We start from the raw sequence: 23,521 nt of genomic DNA, 5'->3' as shown, positions 1-23,521 counted from the left end.
CCTGAGGCTATAAATCTTTACGGGAGCAGAAAACTTCATCTTTCTCCTGAGGCCTCAAACTGCAGCCCAACTCATAACACACTTTGCTACCGGGACTCCTTTATCACACTGGGGTGCTACAAAAAGGTTTCCCTACCCTTTACAGTTCAGTCTTCTGGGGCAACTCAGTTTCCTTCTGTAAACCATGTACAACACTTGATCCTTTCCTTCTCCCCCCACTCACACCTTGGCAGGTTGCTGCCTTTGTCCTCGAAACCACTCCCCACCCCAATATAGAAAGGAAAGAGAACCTCAGAGTGTGGGAAATTAAAACTCCTGAACATCCTGTCTTTCGGTCCCAACTTTCTGAAAGACATTAAGGATGTTACTAGCCAAGTTTCCATAGGTAGCTTAGAGAGCAGAGAATCAGTTTTCTACTTCTTCCGGACACTCAGGTTAGTTAAGACTATAAAAACAACTGCAAAATGATTTACTCTGAAAATAACCGTTTACCCTCTCTCTGAACGTGGGAGAAAGATTGCCATAGGTTAAAATCAGTATTTAAGCCGTTAGCTAATTAACTTTAGAAAATCTTAGAGATTTGTTTTAAAAGTCAAATTGATAGATTCTGGGTTGTTGTTTTTTTTCCCAGATTATCCACTTGACTATTCATGTTAAGACCCACTCATGGATATCTGAGATGATGGTTACAGGATGCTTGACAAGTTGGGGAATGTAGTACTCATTTACTCTAAAACAAATGGTCCACCCGTGGGACCAATCCTTACCATTGTGGTGCCAATGGAATGGTTCAGCTGGTGATGAGCTGCCTTGAGTTTGGCTTGCAAGTGTGCGGGAGGATGAAAGTACTTGCATTTCTCCCGGGAGCATCGGCCTTTGATGTAATCCATGCAGACGGTCACAGTGTTGTCACTTGCCTCAATCATGGAGGCATCCGTTGGGTGGGCATAGCGGCAGTCGCTCTCCCCACGGGTACAGTTGCCACGCTGAAACTCGCGGCAGACCTGAAAGACACAAACAGAACAAGCCACAGCATATTGATGGTTTGCTTTTCTTCGTTTTGCCAGCAAATGTACTAGTACTATTATTACATTCTTTTGGCAATTTATTGAGGAAAAATCTAAAAAGATGAAGGATAATGTAAAGCCATATTTGCTATGAGTTGTAAACAAAGACAAAGTTTCTATTCCTAGGGAAAAAGAAATAGGACATTTTCCCTAAATGAATGAGGTCTGTTTGCTTAACCTTGAGATTAAAGTTTTTAAAGATCTTGAAAACAAGTTTTTCATTATCCATTTAATATGCAACCTAAAGGCTGATTAGCTAGATTTGAAGCAGGGGTTACATTTTTAAGGTCCAAGATGAGTGTTTATCCTAGAGCTATGCACAGATGGCTTTACACAGTGGACTTATGAAGCATGACTATGGTACACGTACAATTATGACCCATTACCAGGTATTTAAGGGACTGCCAATGGAGCTGACTTTACAAGAAATTGACTAGCTATTCATTTCAATGTATGAAGAATGACAATTAAGGGAACATTGAAAAACTTCAATAAAGCAAAGAGCTATTTGAAATTTCATTTAGAGTTTTCTTTCTTGGGATAAGAGGATTTAGAAACTATGAGGGGAATTTATAGTCTGTGTTCATATAGACGTACATTCTGCATTCATACAAAGTTAGATTATTCTACTTTTGTTCAATTTGATTATTCCAGCAAGTAGACTCATGAACGAAAACAGTGATCTATGCTGTGAAAGCGAAACCTGGGTACAAGAGCCATTGCCACCCAAACTTTCCATACCGTAACAAAGGAGCTAGACAGTCTATGGCTGGGTACACCAAGACATTGTGTCACCTACTGTACAACTAAAATAATGCATAACTGCACTAATAAAATGTTTACTGCTCATCTGAGATTATTCTTCATAAACTAAAAACACACGTTATTATTGAAAATATTCAGAACACTGGCCTCAGGAATGATAATTTATGCATACAGTGAATATTTCTGACAGTCCTGTAAATATATGTATAGATCTACACAAATACCTCCAGTTTATCAGAACGCATCAGTTTTGGACCCGTAGCTCCTGGCAATGCGAGAGGTGGGTTTCCAGAAATCAGAATAGGTGTATTTGGTATCAGTTCGGCAGGAAACAGGCCCATCCCAGGATGAGGTAAGTAAGGATTGAACGCCATGGTAGGATTTGGCGCAAGAGATGGTGCCACAGGAAAAGCATTCTATAGGGTTAAACGAGAAGGGGAGAAAGTGTTAGAGGCAAACCGATTCTTCTGTTAATACACAAGGCAGCATGCTTTCAGAAAAATCTAAGCCAGTTCAAAATTGATATTGTTTCTTCTGCTTAATTTTTAGCCTCCTACTAATTCCTACATAGGAGTTCCTTTGAAAACAACACGTAAACTGATGAAAATGCGCCATACCATTTTAACAGTCATAAATTAGTCAAATGAAGTTTCATTAATGAAGTCTGTGCCAAGTGTGGTTTTTCTGTCTACTGCACCCCCTTTTAATCTAAAAACCATGTTATCAGCAATCTCACACAAAGGGAAAACTCCCCATGACTCAACAGGCCTGGCCTTTGCAGGCAGATTTCAAGTAGTCTTCAAAGACCCCTTCCTTCCAGCCTCTTGCCTCCTCTTTCCCATGAGTACTAGTTGGCTGCCCATCCAATCACAATTACCCACCAAACACTGCCCTTGTTTCCCAAATTGGCCCACCGTCCAATTGTGGCAAACAACAAATTGTTGTTGTTGTTCAGTGCCTTCAAGTCAGAAATGACTCATAGCGATCCTGTATAGGGTTTCTGAGGAACAGCTGGTGAGTTTGAACTGCCGACCTAGTGGTTCAAACCAATTTTGCAGTCCAGTGCATTATCCTACAGTGCCACACCAGGACTCTAAAAAGGAATAGAATATATATATATATAATTGTTGTTGTTGTAATGTGCTGTGGAGTCAGTTCCAACTCATAGCGACTCTGTACAGGGTTTCCGAGGCTGTACATCTTTACGGGAGCAGAAAGCCTCATTTTCTCCTGCGGAACAGCTGGTAGTTTCGAAAATGAGATGGTTAGGGTCATTATTGTTACACTTTATTATTATTATTTTAATTAGAGGTCCTGTTTCACAAACTAAATGACTTCTGGCCTTCTGGCCTTGCCTTTATCTAGGGAGCCAGATGATACTCTTAGTTCAAAGGGAGGCCCCAGAAATACTGTAAGGATCCTTTCTAGGCCGGAAGAGATAAGATAACAGGATAACAAGAACACAAACTAAAGCATAACTTATGAAGAAAAGTCTTAGAAATGCAAAAGGTCATTACTGGTTTCTCTTATTTTTCAAGGTCTTGTCTCAAAAAGCCTGATCTATGCATTGCCTTTATTATCTGTAACTATATAATTCAGCATGTTACTGTGCTATTTTCCAGTTTGTTCCATGTGTGGCTGTCTTTTCTTCCCAAGGTGGTTATAATTCTTTTGATACTTTTCTTTCTCCCCTATAGTATTGGATACTTATTGAATGACTTATATCATTGATACGTTTTAAAAAAACAAATGTAAAAATATGAAATTACATAAGCATAATCATTTAATCATGCTATATTAAGCAGTTCTAGTAGTGACTCTGTAAGGTGGTTAGTACGTTGCTGTGTAACTGTGTATTACTAACAGCATGTGTTCTTTCTTGTATTCTTTTTATTTCTTTCACCCAAAATATAATGAATTTGCTTAATTACATTAATAGGCACAGCTCCAAATATAGTTAGAATAGGAGGCTGTGGAGTAAGAAATGAGGGGCAGTATATCTTCAAAACCCTATCTTCCAGTCTGACTTGAAATTCTCACAGCACAGACAGTATGCTTCAAGAAGCCCTTGCTACAAATTACATTCTACTTGAAAAGAAAGGAGCTCTGGTAGCATGGTGGTTACAAGTCGGTGGTTACAAGTCGGTCAGCTGTTCGAAACTACCAGCCGTTCTGTGGGAGAAAGATGAGGCTTTCTGCTCCTGTAAAGATTTATAGCCTTGGACTCCCTATGCAGGGTAGCTCTGAGTAGGAACTGACTCCACGGCACGCCACCACCAACACTTGAAAAGAAAAGATCCTCTAATTGCTCACCTAATTAGTTAGTATACTAGTTTCGATGAGTTTTCAAATCAGTTAATTGGCACATTGAGAAGGAAGAAAGAATCTGGTCCTAAAGGGAAAATCTAGAGCTGGTAAGACTCACTAGAGTGGGTAGAGAAGGTATGCTGGACAAGAAACCCAAAAGATAAGGTGGCAACACCAGGTGCTCGAACTGAGAAAGATGATGGGGTAGTCAGTGGAGGTAACTTAAGGTTTGAGGACAGTCAGAGGCTGATCTAGCCTAACTCAGAATTATGATGGTGGAGGTTATCAGGATATGCCATTGAATGACCTATGAAGCTCCAGGAATTAGCTGTAACATTATTTGATGTAATGAGATGGACATGTCTTAGAACTAGCTACCCAGGCATGCTTCAACAATTCAGCAAAGTTTGTATAAGTTAGCATTTCATGTTGCTGTTGTTAAGTGCTGTCGAATCAGTTCAGACTTGTAGCGACCTTGTATAGGGTTTCCGAGGCTATAAATCTTTGCAGGAAAAGAATGCTTTTTCCTAAGGAGTGGCTGGTAAGCTTGAACCACCGACCTTGTAGTTCACAGTGCAGTGCTTATCCTACAGAGCCACCATGTCAACATTTCATGACCAACCCAATATCAGCAAGAATCTCTAATGGTTGTTGTAGTTGTTATTAAGAGCCTTTGAGTTGGTTCTGGCTCATAGGAACCCTGTATAGGGTTTTCGACAACCAGCTGGTGGGTTTGAACCACCGAATTTCATTCTATAACACTGTCTACAGAGAACAAGTTAAGTTCTCCCCTTCCCAACACTGGAACATAAACAAATGAACTCCCAACCAAACCCACTGCTGTCAAGTCAATTCTGAGCTTCTTACTTATCTTTTAATGGACAATTCTGTCTTCTCACTGCCGCCTCCACCCAAGGTGAACTACTCAATTTCATGAATTCGAACATTCAAACAGCCTGCAAGCTTACAGATTCAGCTATAACAAACAACTTTAATCCTGCTGTAGGATGGGCACTGGACTGCTAATCATAAGGTTGGTAGTTCAAACCTACTAGTCGCTCCTCAGAAACCCTAAGCAGGTTGCTCTGAGTCAAAACGGACTCAACAGCACTTAACAACACCACCTATTCTGCAGCATCCTGGTGTGGCACTGTGAGATCAGCAATGTACTGCTAACCACAAGGCCAGTGATTCAAACCCACCAGCTGCTTCTTGGAAACCCTATACAAGCCAACTTGATGGCACTTAACAACAAAAAAATACCTATTCTGAAGCCCTTAGAGTCTTAGTTGCACTAACATGAATCTAAGTAACATGAAGAATGTGCTCAAACATAGCAAAGATTGTGAGAATGGTACAGGAGGGAGTCTGTTGTCCATAAACGTAATCATAATGACAATGAAAGGACTTCCTTTTATACTGTAGAAATGCTTGCAAATGATCAATTAATGGAAGGTGTTATGGTGGGCTAGTAAAGTTCAGTGTTATTTTCCTGGCATAAATACTTGAGCCAACCGATTGTTAGTGAATGTTTACTATACTATAAAAGAAAATGTTTAGTCATTCATTCCTATAGAAGCTCAGAGATGGAAGGCCCCTGTCTTAGTAGATGACTTTAAGAAACAGAAATGTATCCTCTGACAGTTTGTTGTTGCTGTTGTTAAGTGCTGTTGAGTCAGTTCCGACCCATAACGACCCTGTACAGGGTTTCCAAGGCTGCAAATCTTTATGGGAGCAGAAAGCCTCATCTTTCTCTCGTGGAGTGGCAGGTATTTTCGAACTGCTGACTTTAAGGTTCGCAGCCCGATTCGTAACCACTACACTACCAGAGCTCCACTGGAGTATATAGCAACCTGTTATCTTCATTCTGTTTGGTCTGGCATTTCACATCTATATTAGAAGACGTATGGAATCCTTTCTTCTGAGAAATCTCTGGGTAGATATGAACTGCCAACCTTTTGGTTAACATCCTAATGTGTTAGCTGTTTATGTCACCAGGAACGCTAGGCGGCCTTTTGTGTCTGGCTTCCTTCACTCAGCATAATGTTTTCAAAGTTCATCCACTCAATATCATGTATCCTGATCCCATGGTATAGCTGAATAATACTCGTATTTCATGGGGATGGTTTTGATTAGCGAAAAAGGCGTCCTTTATAAATGAGGTTGCTAAGCTTTTCTTGTTTGTTGTCACTTCATTTTTTTTCTCAATAGCAGAACAAGATTTTTACAGAGTCCTCCAAACTTTGTCTTCATTTCATTTACCCTCTGCACACCAACCACTTGTGAGGCGGCTGGCTGTAGTTTAGACTGTGGCTATTGAACAGGGAAGCTAGCAGGTCCACATGGTCTTATTAGCACCGGGCTGTAACCAACTGAGCTAACCAGCCCCCGAGGAGAAGAACACAGAACGGGCCAAGAGGCGATTACATTTAATTCATCCCATGGGAATTTATGAGGGAGACTAAAGGGAAAATGTTGAGATTTGTTACTATCAAAGACATGGGCACTATAAAAGGTATCATATACAAATGCCCTCCAATTGACTGCAGAAGTATAGTATTTTAATTCAACTTTGTGGGGAAAAAATAAATGACTGTATATGAACAGGATTGGGACAAGGCAGCAAACCCACTGTCAGTGTACATTAATTTGCTTCAAACTGGTTCATTCTGGCTTGACATCCTCAGAATTCGCATTCCCACTGCAGGTAGACTGAATTAAAATCTACATTTTAACAAGATCCCCAGGAATGAACTGGTTCTAAGCCGTGTGTGACACACACAGGCTCTGGAAAAGACCCGAATAACTGCTTGACATTAGATGGGTAGTTTCCATTAGGAGTGGATCTAGGATTTATGGGGTCTGAGGTGCAGACACTGGGAGGGGTAGTTAATAAGAAGACATCAATACCCTTTGCCAATTTTACAAACATATTGTGAGCACATTGCTAAGGTACCTCCTGGGGCCTTGTAACGAGTTCATGCATGTGAGGGGCCCCCAAATTTCATGATCTTCAAGATACATCCACCTCTGGGAACAACATTTGTTGAACAAATGAATAATGTTAGACTTGAGTTTAGAAATCTTAATATAAAATCTTCTATGAACTTTTTGAAAATGTACTTAAATCCATACACAATTTTGTGATCAGAGCTGGCAGCACTATAGTCATTGTGGAATTTCATATGAGAATGACAAGCAAACTCATATTAAGGGCACTAATCTTAAACACCTATAATGCCTTTATGTAGTGACTTCTATGGTGCTGCAGGATAATGCATTAGACTGAAAAGTCGATTTGAACCACAAGCTTGGTAGTTCAAATTCATCTTGGAAACCCTATACAGGGTCCCTATAATCAGGAACCAACTCGGCAGCACTTAACAATTTTGTAGAGAAATCACGCTACAAAATACTAATTTAAAGTCATCCTGTCCAGATGAAAGTTAAATATTACCTGCGGTGTAGTGAATTATTTAATATGTCTCTTCCAGCCTTGTCTTTGTAACTCCCCTTGAACAATTCTTTTCCTAATAGGTCTGGGTAAGAAGTGGTGGTGGTGGTATGCCATTGAGTCGGTTCTGACTCAAAGCGACCCTGTGTAGGGTTTCCAAGGCTGTAAATCTTCATGGGAACAGAAAGCCTCAGCTTTCTCCCATGGAACGGCTGCTGGTAGTTTCAAACTGCTGATCTTGAGGTTCACAGCCCAACTGGTAACCACTACGCTACCAGAACTCCTTCGAGTAAGAAGTTGTTGTTGTTGTTAAGTGCCATTGAGTAGGTTCCAACCCACAGCGACCCTGTATAGGGTTCCGAAGAGTGACTGGTGAGCTTGAACCGCCAACCCTGCAGTCCAAAACGACTTTGCAGTCCAGAGCGTTAACCCACAGTGCCACACCAGGACTCCTTGGGTAAGAAATTGTTGTTAAGTGCCATCGAGTCGGCTCCGATCCATAGTGACCCTGTAGAGGGTTTCCAAGGAGCGACTGGTGAGCTTGAACCACCAACCTTGCAGTTCAAACTGACTTTGCAGTCTAGCACATTTGGGAGAAAATACTGATAGGATGACATGATTCAGCTGTGGATATTAACAGAGTTCATTGTAATTGTGAAAACCTGGAACTCTAATGTGGGCTTAAAATGAGCCATCTCAGAAGCAGGAGGGGGGATCTCCCTACTATCAAAGAGAAGGAAGCATCAGTGGAGCACATCCTTTAGAACCTGAGATCCCTATGCACTGAACCTCCTCCCTCCTGGGACAGAAAGCTGTGATATTAGAGGAATGGTAGAGGAGCAATAGCAGCAGAACCAACAGCCAAAGCATGAGGAAGAGTGGTGGGCTTTCCAGCCCATGGAGCAAGTAAAGCTGAATGACTGGACAGGAAGCTGATGGTACAGTGTCCTGTGGGTATTTATCAGCAGCCCTAAAAACCTTTGTAACATTTCCTGGACAGAGAGAGGCCTGCCTGGGGGCACAGCTGAGGAGAGGCTGTCTTGACAGGAACAACTGTGCCCTGAGCATTTCTGGCCCCAAATTGTAACCGATTAAGTTCCCTAATAAACCCCCTGATTCGGATTATGGTGTCTGAGTTCTGTGTGACCACTGCAATGAATTATTGAACCCAGTTGAGTAGGAGTGTCATGGAAGGCAAGGTTTGTTGTCACATATTTTGGCATCACCATTTATCATTTGTGAGAAGATAAATTGAGAAACAGAGTGGCTACAAGATTGATCACAATTTCCTTGCAAAACCTTCATCAAAATGCACTGTGATTTTGATACAGATCATGAGTTTGGGAATCCAGTATATGGACATAGTTTCCTCTTCCATTCAATCTGCACAATATCTTGCTCATGTTTTTCACATTTTTTCAATCAAAGTCATAACAATAGCGGGCTGACATACATTCGGTTTGTTCATATAACCTCTGATAGGACCTCAAAATATTGAATATCTGTTTTCTAAATCTTAATATTAAACTACTTAACTTTTTCAAAATTTAAAATGAAAAGATTTTCCAATTTTCTTGACTTTAGTCACTTCAAACTCTTCTAGCCCAAAATTTTGTAGAGCAATATAATACCTTGTTGTTGTTGTTGTTAAGTGCTGTCGAGTCAATTCCAACCCATCGCGACCCTGTAGAGGGTTTCCGAGGCTGTAAATCTTTACGGGAGCAGAAAGCCTCATCTTTCTCCTGCAGAACAGCTGGTAGTTTCGAACTGCTGACTTTAAAGTTTTCAGTCCGATTCGTAACCACTACTCTACCAGAGCTCCTTATATAATATCTTATAACCAATAAAACCAAACCCATTGTCTTCAAGTGGATTCCAACACATAGTGAACCTATACAGGGTTTCTGAGACTATAAATTTTTCCGGGGGCAGACAGCCACATCTTTATCCCACAGAGTGGTTGATGGGTTAAACTCCTGACCTTGAGGTGAGTAGTCTGGTGCTCATCCTACAAGACCACCAGCAATACCTTATAGCTCTTTAATTGAAGAATTTACACGTTATGAGTTGACTTCTGTCTCCAAATAGCTAAGTGTTGTACACGTAATCTCAATACTTGTTCTTCTGCTATGTTAATGGGGTCACATCAGTTTAGGGTATGTCTTAAGCTAATTACTTTTGAGATATACAAGACTAGGCATAGAAACAAGGAAGCACAAATAGGAAAAGGTTAATACCATGTGATAATCATCAAGGTACCAAGGAAGAGAAGCTGAAAGAGGCAAGGATTTCCTCCAGTAACAGAAAGAAAACCTTCCCCTACAGATGGTGCTCTGAATCTGGACTTTTTGCCTCCTAAACTGTGGGAAAATAGACTGCTGGTCATTAAAGCAACCCACTTCTGGTATCTATTCCAGCAGCACTGCTGTTATAGTTACGAAGTGCCATCGAGTCGGTTCCGACTCATAGTGACTCTGTAGGGTTTCCGAGGAGCAGCTGGTGGGTTTGAACTGCCGATCACTTGGTTCACAGTCCAGTGCTGATTCTACAGCGCCACACTAAGATGCTATGTTAAGAACACTGGAGTCTAAAAATATCAATTGGTATATCTCCATTCCTCCTGTCTATTCAGCTTCCTTTTAAAGTATTCTTTTGGTTCTGAAGGTCTATATTACCTTCATTCCTTACTCAGATAAACAAAAAGTCTGTTTATGAATAATGTTGGTACACAGAATTGCTAAGTTGATATAAATCGATGGGAGGAGTCCAGACAGACACCAGATGAATCAATCTGAGATAAACGAAAACCCTGGAGTAGAATTCGTGTTTACAGCCTCCATGGTTTGGAATTCCAAAACTTGGAGGCAGGAATGTAAGCCATGAAAAGCACACAGAAGATCCAGAGAGCTTGGCACACTTCTCTGTTGTTAAGTACTGTCGAGTTTAGTCGTTTCCATCTCATAATGACCCTGTATAGGGTTTCCAAGAGCAGCTGGTGAGTTTGAACTGCCGACCTTGTGGTTCAAACCAACCTTGTGGTCCAGTTCCACACCAGGATTCCTGGAACACTCCAATGGAACTAAAATTGTGCTGAACCAACCAACCTCGACATAAATCATTAGGTGAATATACTCAACTTAGTCAAGTTCACCTGTGTATCAGGAGCTGCTTCTGTAATCACTACATTCAAAAAACCAAAATTTTCAAGTATGAACAGGCCCATATATGCAAAATGTCTAAATAAAAAAAAATTGATAGCCATATAACATCATATCTACTTTGTTGTTAATATTGTTGTGGGGTGCTGCTGAGTTGCTTTCAACTCATAGCAACACCATGTTACAGAGTCAACTTTGCCCCACAGGGTTTCCTCAACAGAAATCTTCATGGAAGCAGATCATCAGGTCTTTTCTCCCACGGAGTCTGCTTTTCAGTGCTGCCTTTCAGTGGTTAGCAACGATCACTTAAACACTGCATGACATAAGTGCATATATCACATCCAGTAGTGAGAACCCCCACCACTTGTCAGACTGTGACGTTACATGTGTTGCTATGATAGCAGAAGCTATTTTAAATACCAGCAATGTCACCCACGGTGCATAGGTTTCAGTGGAGCTTCCAGACTAAGACGGACTAGGAAGAAGGAGAGGCAGACTACTGCTGAGTGTTTAACTACTGAAAACCTTATCAATAGCAGTGGAACATTGTAAGTTATAGTGCCAGAAGATGACAACATTTTGAATAGCACCCGAATATTGTCAGATATAGTGCTGGAAGATGAGCCTCTCAGGTTGAAAAAGTACACAAAAAATGGCTTGGGGAGATCTGCCTCCTCAAAGTAGAGTTGACCAGATGATGTGAATGGAGTAAAAGTTTCTGTGCCTTCATTTGTTGATGGGGCACAACTCATAATGAGGAGAAACAGCTGCAAACATTCATTAATAATCAGATAATTGAATTATGAAGTGTGAATCTAGGAAAGTTGGAAGTTGTAAAAAATGAAATGGAAAGCATAAAGATTGAGAATCTATGCATTAGTGAGCTGAAATGGACTGGCATTGGCCATTTTGAATCAGACAATCATAGTTTATGATGCCAGGAACAACAGATTCAAGAGGAATGTCAAAGCATTCATCATTCAAAACATTTCAAGATCCATCTGGAAGTATAATTCCATCTATGATAGCCTACAAAGAAGACCAATTAGTACTACTATTATTCAAATTTAAGCACCAAACACTAAAGCTTGTAATGATGAAATTGAAGAATTCTACCAACTACTTCAAGGATCTCTGATAGAGTAAGTGGATTACAAACTAGGCTGCTAACCAAATAGTCAGCAATTAGAATCTATCAGTCACTCCAAGGGAGAAGGATGAGGCTTTCTGCTCCTGTAAAGATCTGCAGCCTCAGAAATCCTCAGAAAAGATTTACAGGGTCACTATGAGTCAGAACCGACTCGGTGGCACACAACTACCACCACTAACTTCTGATGATCACTGGTGATAGGAATGCAAAGATTGTAAACAAAGATCAGTAGTTGGAAAACATGGCTTTGGTGACAAAAATGGTGCTAGAGATCCCAAAATAGAATTTTGCAAGACCAAGGACTTATTCATTGCAAATGCCCTTTTAAAACAAAATAAAAGGTGATTATACACATGGATCTCTCCAGATGGGATACACAAGAATCAAATTGATTACATCTGTGGAAAGAGAAAAGTGGAAAAGGCCAATATCATCGGTCAAAATAACACCAGGGGTAGGCAATGGAAGAGACCATCAATTATTCATATGTAAGTTTAGGTTGAAGCTGAAGAAAATGAAAACAAGTTCACAAGAGCCAAAGTATGACCTTGAATATATTGTTTTTGTTCTAAGTGCCGTCAAGTCGATTCCTACCCATAGCAACCCTGTATAAGGTTTCCAAGGAGCAGCTGGTGAGTTTGAACCACCGACCTTGTGGTTCAAACTGATTTTGTAGTCTAGCGCATTAATCCACAGCACCACACCTGGACTCCAACCTTGAATACATCCCACCTGAAATTAGAGACCATCTCATGAACAGATTTGATTCACTAGACACTAATGATTGAAGACCAAAAGAGCTGTGGGATGGCATCAAGAACATCATACAGGAAGAAAGCAAAGGGTCATTGAAAAGACAAGAAGGAAAAGACCAAAATGATATCCGAAGAGACTCTGAAACTTGCTCTCTCCAGCTTAGCGATGCTAAATCGAATGTAAGAAATGAGCAAGTAAAAGCTGAACAGAAAATTTCAAAGGGCAGCTCAAGAAGACAAAGTCAAGTATTATAAAGAAACGCACAGACCTTGAGTTAGAAAACCAAAAGGGAAGGACAAACATGGTCAGCATTTCTCACAACAGTTCCTAGAGAAGGAAATCATGCTAGGTAAAGTGAACGGTTCAGTGAAAAAGAGTAAGACACCCAAGGAGATGGACTGACAAGAGAGGCAGCAGCATTGGGCTCAAGTGTAATCTCAATTGTGAGGATGGCACAGGATTGGGCAGTGTTTCGTTCTGCTGCGTATGGTGTTGCTATGAGTTGGAACTGACTCAACAGACCAGACAGAAACAACAGTGAGAATCTTTCCTGCTTTGTACTCCCAGTTGTGCAACTGAACTGTTAAAAACATTAGCTTTTTTGGAGAGTAATATGGTATGTCCGCTTTTCCTAACATTTGTCTAAGATGCTCAAATTTGTCTCCTGATTATGCCAAGGCGAAATTCTTAAACTTTGAATTTACTCCTGTGTTTATCACAATCTCTTTTTAATGGCATTGAAAAATAACATCCTTTGTCTCACTTGCTAAACTTTCTTAAAATAAAGCTAACAAAAGCATTCAGAGGTGGAATTTTATACTAGCAAATGTCGATTCAGACCTGTTAAATACAGCGAACACACTTATCTGCTCCAGCAAGTATTTCATTCAAATTGACTAGGTGTGGCTTTTATTCATTTTTCACTCACTCACACTGAACAGAATCTGTTCTCTACCTAGCATCCCTTTTAGGTTGACATTCTGTTTATCTGGATGCTTAGAATAAGCAAACCAAATTCAGTTTTACAAAAGCAGATGTATTCTTCTGGTATCCTAGAAGCAGATTAAAGTGTGCTTTGTGGAAATGCCTGAAGTTCAAGCCAGTGATAACAAATAGGTACTAATGTACAACCATACTAACACCAAGACTAGAACTGAAAAAAAAAAACAAAACAAAAAAAACCCCCAAAAAACGTATCTATTTTAGGGACCCGAATCAGTTTTTTAAGTTGGAGTGGACAGTGGTTAAAATGGATAGATGTGTTTAGAGGAAAGCAGACAGAAAAGAAATTAAGTAAAATTATACATTAGTTTTGTAGTAATACTGGTGGTGGTGATGGTTATGTGCCACGGAGTTGGTTCCAACTCATAGTGATCCTGTATAGGGTTTCCGAGGCTGTATATCTTTATAGGAGCAGAAAGCCTCATCTTTTCCCCATGGAATGGCTGGTAGTTTTGAACTGCTGACCTTGATATTAGCAGCCTGACTCATAACTACTATGCTAAGATTTTTTTTTTTTTAATTTGACTGATGCTGTTGTTATTTTTGCAGTCCAGAGCATTAACCCACAGTGCCACACCAGGATTCCAAATTCGACAGATCTATGCCACTTGAAAATGCTCAAACTAGTTCAATTATAATATACCTACAAAGCAGCTTCCCAGACCACCAAAGAGAAGCATATATACTACCCCTTTGGGGTTCAAATTTTATGTGCCTAATAACTGCAGCAATTCATTTTCTTACTAGTTTATCACATCACAGCAGCTATTTCTAAATAATCTTCATGGTAGAAAAGTCACTTCCAGTTATTCTGTGGGTTCTTCTAAGTAATGTCTTATATCTCCTAATATGCTATAAAATAAATTGTAATTGTGTGAGTCCTATCAGTCATCTTCTGAAGCCTGGAATCTGAAATGACTCTCATTGAGAAAAAAAAAAAAAAAAAAGGGAGGAGGGAAGAAATGCATTCTATTAAGAAATCATGAAGCGTCAAATCAGAAGGCACCAGAGTTTGTAAAACTCAATGAATGGGTCCCTTATTGGGTACTAAGAAAATCACTCCCAAACCCATCCTTGCACACCAATGTTCTCATTGCAACATTATTTACAATATCCAAAAGGTGGTAAAAACCCAAGTGCCCATCCATCAACAGAGGAATGGATACACAAAATGTGTTACATCTATACAAGAGAATATTACTCAGTTATAAAGAGAAACGAAATTCTGATACATGCAATGACACGGAGGAAACTTGATATTGGAATGTTGAGTGAAATAAGTCAGATATAAAAGAACAAATGTAGTATAACTCCACTTGTAGGAAATAATCTAGAATAGGCAAATGCAGAGAGCAAGGTTTATTAGTGGTTACCAGTAACAAGTGGGTGAGGGTTGGGGGGATGGGCAGGTATTTCTTACAGAGAACTGAATTTCTGTTAGCGAGCTCTGGTAGCGTAGTGGGTTACAAGTCAGGCGGCTAACCACAAGATCAGCAGTTTGAAACTACCAGCCACTCCACAGGAGAAAGATGAAGCTTTCTGCTTCTGTAAAGATTTATAGCTTCAGAAACCCTATACAGGGTTGCTGTGAGTTGGAACTGACTCCACGGTACATGATCATCACCACCACCAGTTTCTGTTAAGGGTGATAAAAACAAAACTGGAAGTGGATACTGATGATGATTGCACAACATGATGAATATAATGTGTGTGTATATATATATAAATATATATACGAGTTGTTGTTGCTAAGTGTCATTGAGCTGGTTCCAACGCATAGTGACCCTGCATAGGGTTTCTGAGGAGTAACTGGTGGGTTTGAAGCTTGTGGTCCAGTGTATGATCTTGCAGCACTACACCAGGACTCCATACGTATGAGAGGGCTTCAAAATATTGTGGAAAAATGAAAGTAAAAGATAATGAAATTTTTCCTCAAACTTTTTGAAGGCCCCTTTGTAAATACATGCATATTAAAACCCGTGAAAGATGGCACTTGTGCAAGGTACAAACCTATCAGAGAAAGAAAACTCAAATTGAAAGGATAGAAAAGCAGTAAGCCTATACCTTGTCAAACAAAGGTGGAAAACGTTCAAGACCCCAAAAAACAAAGCAGGTCCTCTGAGTTCCAACTCTCATGGTTTTCATTGCCTGCTCCCATAAAAATTTACAGCCTTGGAAACCTTAGGGTGCATTTCTACTCCTCCTAGAGGGCCACTATTAGTCAGAATATTAACACAATAAAATGATCACAAAAATAATAATAATAATGAAGGAAAGTCTACCCTTCTTGTCCAGGGTAAGCCAGCATGCTCACTAGTGCATGAATGTTTGAGATTTGGACTCTGGTGAATTCTCTCAGAGACTGAATAGAAGATGAGTCATCTGACTTCCCTCTTTACCCTTGGCCTTGCTCTTTGAAACAGGGAATTTAAATGTTGCCCTGAAGCTGCCCCTTGACCTAAGAAAAAATATACGCTCCAGATATATAGGAAATTCTGGGCTCAGGTGTTTGATAATAAAATCTGACTCATATTCTTTGTTCAGTCTGAAATTGCAGCAGCCCACATGAGGCCGAGAGTAGTAATGGTTAGTGAAAAGTTCCCTTGCTTTATTCCCCATCTAGTCACATTTCTAAACCCATTCTGCATGTTCACTTCTCTTTGGCTTTGTTCATACTCTCGCAGTATAGAAAATGCCTTCCCATTTTAGCCCCCTTCAAAAGTATGGAGGATCTGAAATTTGGTAGTGTATAAAAGGCAAGAGGAGAGTCTCACAAAGGAGTTCAATCATATGAAATATTATTGAGGTTCAAGGAGCTTTGAGGAGCTCATTGGTGATCTTCTGGGACTCATTTATCAACATAATAAGTACCAAATTCTCAAGCAATTATATTTGGCAAATTAATAGTACAGAACAAGATAATCTTTTTTACTTCAATTTGTCTAGACATTCTGGAAAAACTATCATGCTGTAACATTTTAGTGATTCATACATTTTTACATGAACCTATTCATATCTGGTGTGGTGCTGTAGGATCAGCACTGTACTACTAAACTAAACACAGGGTTAGCAGTTCAAACCCACCAGTCGCTCTTTGGATACCCTATACAGGGTGGCTGTCAGTCAGAATTGTCTTGATGGCACTAAACAATAATAACAGCAACATCCTGAGTTCTGAGAAATAATTTTATCAGAAACTAGACTCTGCTATGAGCAGATGGTCCTAACTTCTACATTTTCATTGCATCCATCTGAATATTCAATACATTTTTCACTTTTCAGTATGCTTATTATAAAGTTACTAATGACATGGGCAACAAATAAAGATAACATAGCCCTTTCAAATCCTGGTGTAGCACTGCAGGATAAGCACTGGACCGCAAGGTAGGTTGTTGTTGTGAAGTGCCATTGAGTCAGTTCCAACTCATAGCAGCCCTGTGTAGAGTTTCCAAGGAGCAGCTGGTGAGCTTGAACCGCCGACCCTGCAGTTCAAATGGCTTTGCAGTTCTGGCGCATTAATCCACAGTGCCACACCAGGACTCCATATATATATAAATACAAAATTTTAAAGATGTAGCCGTGACTTACGAGCGATGTCATTTGAGCGTTTTGTAGCATAAACTGCATCTGCTGGGCGAACATGGCTGCGGCAGTCTTTTGTTGAATCAGATTGTTCCGTCCATTAATTTCCAGCTGCGTTCTTAAGTGTGCAGGTGGGTGGAGGTACTTGCAGTTGTCTCTAGTACAACGACCCTAAAAATGAAGCATTTGATGAATTTGAATTTAGTATTTCTAAAAATCTAGCAAGGCAATGACAAGAATATGAGCTTATTTATTGACTTCTTAGTATGTGCCAGGTACTGTGGTAAATTCATTACATGAAATAATTAATTTAATCTGCATATCAGATGAGGAAACGGAGACAAATAAAGGCTAAGTGACTTGCCTACAGTTGCACAGCTAAAAAATGAGTAACAAGAACTAAAACTGATTCTGTCTTATTCTAGAATCTGTTCTCTTAACTACTCTGTTCTGCTCTACTTTGTTAAGTATCAAATTGTATTTAAATAACATAGGAGTTGGAAATAGTATATGGTATCACAACATTATAGATTCAATAAACATTTTCCTAACATGATATATAAAATCAAACAGGATTCAGAATTTGGATCGAGATATACAATTAGTCAAGAAAATGGAGAGAAAATGTTTAATAACTGTATAGTCACAAATATATAAATTTTTGACTTAACTATTCTGGGCAATTTAAGTTCCAAACCTTTTTTCCTGAATCCATCCAATGTAAGAACCATCCTAAAAATCTACTGATAATACTACTGTTCATCAAATAGTAAATTCCTATAATCTTCAGGCATGCTGTTCTTTACATTCCAGAGGCAATGGCCTTAGATAACTTGGATAATTGAGACCAAAGTGTCTTTTGGAGTCTCAGCTATTTGAATTCTTTGTTGATTATTGAAGTATTTCCAGACAGGCTAATATGTCAGTTCTGTGAAATCAAACGTGCCTTTGGTGTTGCCTACATGCTGACATGACTGCTGATTATGATGTTTACTTTAGAGTAGCAATGGATGTCCTTGGACTTGGGGGTTTATCACATTGTCATAATGTGATCTATTACTGTGTTTGTTTATTTAACTCATGAGAACTACACGAAGAAGACTCTCTCATATGGGTTTTAAAAATCAGGACAACTGTAAGCAACGATTCCTTACAATGCATGAGAATTTGAGGGGAAGGGGAGAAGGGAAGGAAGTGACTCTTTTCTTCTTTTTGTTTTTTGGTATTTTTGGTAGTGGGGTAGGGGGGCCAAGACTGAAAGTTGCGAGGCCACATGAAGTCCCAAGAGAAAACTGAAGTAGTTCAACATTGATTTTCATTCACCACATGGTATTCATTTTTCTTATTTGTGGTGCAGCAAGGCCGGTGGTTCAAATCTACCAGCTGCTCTTGGAAACCCTATATAGGGTTGTTATGAGTCAGAAAAGACACAGCTTTACTTAACAACACCACCAAATGGTCTACATGATCATTTGTTCATGTTTAGTAATTTGGTCATTAGAGCATTCCTTAATTTCTTGAGAATCAAGGTACAGGTATCCCACCACTTTTTGAAAGTTAGCTTCATGCCACTTGGCTCTTACAAAAGACTTACATTAGTAGCTGTTTTTGCTAACTGAAAGAAATCTGAAGAGGATTTCCACTTTTACGAAAAAAGGTTAAAAAAGTGAAAATGCATTCTGTGTTTGTTTTGCAGCGAACCTTTAAGAGGCAGCATCCACCCCAAGCAGTAAGAGTGTGTCCCCACACTCCAACCCCGGGAACTACACTGCACATACATTACTCCCCTTTACATAGGTCGTGTATTTATCTTATCACTTCTGCTTTTACTATAGGTTTTATGTGCTCATTTGGTATGATTTGCTAGACAATTTTTTGAGTCTGGGAATCCTCAAAACATTTTCCCATGTAAATGAATGGTAATTGTTTCTTCCTGTTAAACCACCATTTCAGCTTAGGTTTCATAGGAATGCTCTATGTTCAAATAGTAGGGAAATCTGCATGTCCTTCAAAACGTTTTACAGTTAGTTACACAGGATGCCAAACCAGATGTACTGCAACTGTACTTTTAAATATTAGATCTGGGACAAAGGTGACTCTAGCATTTTTCCTCCCCTGGCAAGGAACTGAAAATAATTTAAAACTTCGCATGATAAATCAAAGGTTGCACAATTATTTCCTGCCAGGTTTGTCTTTCTGTTTCTCTCATGATCAGTTTATTTCTAGCCAAAATAAAAGGGTCTTTAAAATCAAATAACATCTTAGTTTCAAAGTACCTATTTAATCTATCTGCAAATCTGAAAAAGTAAGAATTCATTGATAGCATAAATTGAGAACTGGATTAACCGAATCACCTACATAATCTATCTGCAAATCTGGAAGAGAAAGAATTTATTGGTAGTATATTGATAGTATAAGTTTAAGAACTGTATTAATCAAACCTTCTAGATTCATAAATGTCCCCTTTGTTGTTGTTAAATGCTGTTGAGTCAGTTCCAATCCATAACGACCTTATATAGGGTTTCCAAGGAGCAACTGGTGAGCTTGAGCTACCAACCTTGTGCTTGAAACAATTTTGCAGTCCAGCGCATTAGCCCACAGTGCCACACCAAGACTCCAAATGTTCCCTGTTGTTGTTGTTGTTAGGTGCCATTGAGTTGGTACCAACTCATAGCGATCCTATGTACAACAGAACGAAAACACTGCCTGATCCTGGGCCAACCTCACTACTGTTGCCACGCTTGAGTCCATCCATGCTGCCAGTTTGTCAATCCATCTCACTGGGGGTCTTCCTCTTTTTCTCTGACCCTCCACTTTACTAAACATGGTATCCTTCAAATGTCCCCTAGGAGGAACTATATCATTTTAGCACCTATAAGGACTGTAAGGAATCCTTGTAGGTGCTAAGATTCATAATAATAGAGGGCATTTCCCTCACTAATGAGATCTCTGGCAGTGCAGTGGTTAAGGGTTTTGGCTGCTACTGAAAGGTTGGCCTATCAAGCCCACCAGCTGCTCCTTGGGAGAAAGATGTGGCAATCTGATTCCATAAAAGTGTAGTTCTGCCTGGTCCACAGGGTTTCTATGAGTCAGGATTTGACTTGACAGCAATGGGCTTGGCTTGTTTTCTCTCACTATTGTACCTGTGCCCCCTAAGAGAAACTATAAGCCTCTTTTTATATCTATCACAACTTGCACTGAGGTAGCGTCTCAAGGATTTCATAGATCCCCCACCCTCTGCCCACTGTAACTGAGGTGATGTGGCTCATTACTGTCCAGGACAGGCAAAGGCAAATGGTGACTTCTACAGCCGTACACACTAGTTTATACTCAGTTTCTCTCCTTCCCCCACATCCTAACATTAAAGATTCCCCAAGGCTCAGTCCTAAATCCTCTGCTCTCCTGTAATCTCTTTACCCTGGAGAAATGGGATTCCTGCAAACTTTCATCCATCACTATAATTGCTCAGATCTTAAATCTTTATCTCCACCTCTGACATCTTTCCTGAATTTCAGTCCTTTGTCACCAATAGCATCTTTATTCAGAGAGCCTGCATTTGGAGCAAACTACCCTCAAGGTTTCCTAAGCCAAGCCAATGGTACCCCAGCGCTTCATCTTCCAATCTAGACCAACAGACTCAATCAAATGCAGACTCAACTGACTATTGGCTACTAAGTCGATTCCAACTCATAGTGACCCTATAGACAGAGCAGATCTTTTCTATAGTTTCCAAGGCTGTAAATCTTTACAGAAGCAGACTGCCACATCTTTCTCCCAGAGTGGCTGCTGGGTTTGAACCACTGACCTGTTGGTTAGCAGCCCACAGGATTCCTTAGACTGAACCTAATCAGATCTAAATAACTTAACTCTAAATCTTCCTTCTCCTTTAATTAATTTATTTTTCATCTTCATGTATTTTCAGATCAGGGTCATTGCCCTAATTCCCTGCTTTGGGGAAGTTACAAAACAACAGTGAGAATTATGTTTACCTTCAGCTTGCAAAGTCATAGCTCTTCTTGATATCTTATGTCCCCAACAATTAGCATACACAGTCATCAACATTTACATCAACTACTGGTAACACACTCCCTCCAATATATATATATACATATATATATATATCTAGGTATGTCAAGTGTGGCAGCGGTAGTGAGGTTGGCCCAGGATCAGACATTGTTTCGTTCTGCTGTGCATGGGGTTGCTATGAGTCGGTTCCAACTCGATGGCACCTGACAACAACAACATGTATGTATATACACTTACATGTATACACACACACACACACACACACATACACATAGATATAGATATATAGACATATATCAATCATCATCCTTCATAGTCAACAAAACATCAGGGGAAAAACGAATAATATATTAGGGTTTCACTATTTGCTACAATTTAAGGTTTCAATATTATTTACTGTAGGCAATCAAAGAGAGAAAAGAAGGGAGGCAGTCCAGTATTTTGGTCAAATTTCCTCCTAATCTACAAAGAATTATTGTATGCCTTTGTAGTTTTGTATTACTTTTCTTTAAATGCATAACTTTTCTTAATCTTTTTCCTGGGACACTAATGATACTTTAGCAAAGCAAAAACAGTACATTGAAATAGAAAATAAATGAGAATTCCCCTTTAACATTCACATCAAGTTGTACTATAAAACTAAAGTATTTTATATGAGGCAGCATGAGAGGGAAAGAAACGTATTCATCTTAGTTATGAGATTTTACTTGATTTATAAAGCCTTTGATTTTGAGTGACAGCATTCATAACTTAATTCTATAACACTGTAAAGGCATAGCAATGCTACCTTACCAGAGATGCACAACACTTGGTAATAATAAATGTTTTCTATATTGTATTTCAGTAGTCCTGGTGTGGCGCTGTGGGCTAATGCATCAGACTGCAAAGCCATTGAACTGCAAGGTTAGCGGTTCAAGCTCACCGAAGCTGCTCCTTGGAAACCCTATACAGGGTCACTATGGGTCAGAATCAACTTGACGGCACTTAACAACAACATATTACGTTTGGAGTCCTGGTGTGACACCGTAGGATACTGCTAACTGCAAAGTCAGTGGTTCAAAACCAGCAATCGTTCCTAGGAAATCCTGTATAAGGTTACTATGAGTCAAAACTGACTTGGAAGAACTTTAACAACAACAACAACAACTATATATATATAGAGAGTGAGACAGAGAGTCCTGGTATGGCGCTGCAGGGTTGGCTTGAACCACAGGGCCAGAGGTTCAAGCTCACCAGCTGCTCCTCGAAAACCTATTCAGGGTCACTATGAGTAGGAATAGACTTGATAGCATTTAATAACTACTAGATATCTAGCTATATAGACCTATATATTAAGTACTGGTATGCTACTGCAGGATAATGCGCTGGACCACAAGATTAGTTTGAGCTGCAAGGTCGGTAGTTCAAATTCACCAGTCACTCTTCAGAAACTCTCTACAGCGTTGATATGAGTGACTTATGGCGACCCTATATAGGGCTTCCGAAGAGTGGCTGGTGAATTTGAACCGCTAACCTTGTGATTCAAACCAACCATGCAGTCCAGTATTTATCCATCCCACAGCGTCACACACATACACACATATGCACACAAAATTTGAAAAAAAAAGTTGAAGACATTAGTGAGAAAGCTCATTTATGCTCTCCCAGCATTCCCTCTTTTCCATACCCTTCAGACCTAGAAAAATAACATCATTCTCATGTGGTCTTTCACTTTGTTACTGAGTTAAGAAAATAGTAAAGTGACTCAATGTACTAGAGATTCTCTACAGATAATAGTGCCACTACACCTACAAATCTTCCTGCTCCCTTTTCTTAGTCTATTGTCTCTGAAAACACACCCAAAAAGCATCAGGGGAAGAAAATGGCCAATGAAATTTCCAAAGCACATCTGCATCAAAAAGTTGATGACAGACAACGGAAAAAGTTGGAGAGCTTCAATCTATTCCCTTTTTCCTACCTTTGGGCTTTTCACAAATGAATACAAAGCCTTTGATTGAGAGAAAAGTAGCACAGTAGAGATTTAAATCTCATCTAAGTCTTGGGAGTTATGAGATTGAGAGTCTGTCAGGTCTACGAGTTTTCATGCACTTGGTGTGAGAAAAACCCTGAGAAATGTACTTTTTTTTTTTTTTCTGTTCATAAAAGCTCTACCATCCATCAGAATAAGAAAAGAACCCTAGGAAGTTGAAAATTACTCTTTGTCAGTCATAGTATCTTAACAGAAAACAGCTGTTTGCAAAATGATTTGGTTCTT

The 23,521-nt window shown here is 39.6% G+C and overlaps 1 protein-coding gene across 2 annotated transcripts in view; it reads right to left on the bottom strand.

Moving 5' to 3' along the window:
- The window catches only part of MBNL3 (muscleblind-like splicing regulator 3), a 68,321-nt gene that overhangs the window by 11,666 nt on the left and 33,134 nt on the right, over positions 1-23,521 (bottom strand). For both annotated transcript variants that reach the window (XM_006862812.1, XM_006862813.1), the window contains exons 2-4: positions 17,248-17,412; positions 2,057-2,248; positions 768-1,004 (exon numbers count right to left, since the gene is read on the bottom strand). In XM_006862812.1, coding sequence (XP_006862874.1) covers positions 768-1,004; positions 2,057-2,248; positions 17,248-17,412 — 594 coding nt within the window. The remainder of the gene's footprint in view (positions 1-767; positions 1,005-2,056; positions 2,249-17,247; positions 17,413-23,521) is intronic.

The sequence above is a fragment of the Chrysochloris asiatica genome, unplaced genomic scaffold (genome assembly GCF_000296735.1).
Source record: "Chrysochloris asiatica unplaced genomic scaffold, ChrAsi1.0 scaffold00051, whole genome shotgun sequence".
NCBI classification, from domain to species: domain Eukaryota; kingdom Metazoa; phylum Chordata; class Mammalia; order Afrosoricida; family Chrysochloridae; genus Chrysochloris; species Chrysochloris asiatica.
Note: the sequence above shows the minus strand (reverse complement) of the source record. Positions and strands in the feature narration are given on the sequence as shown.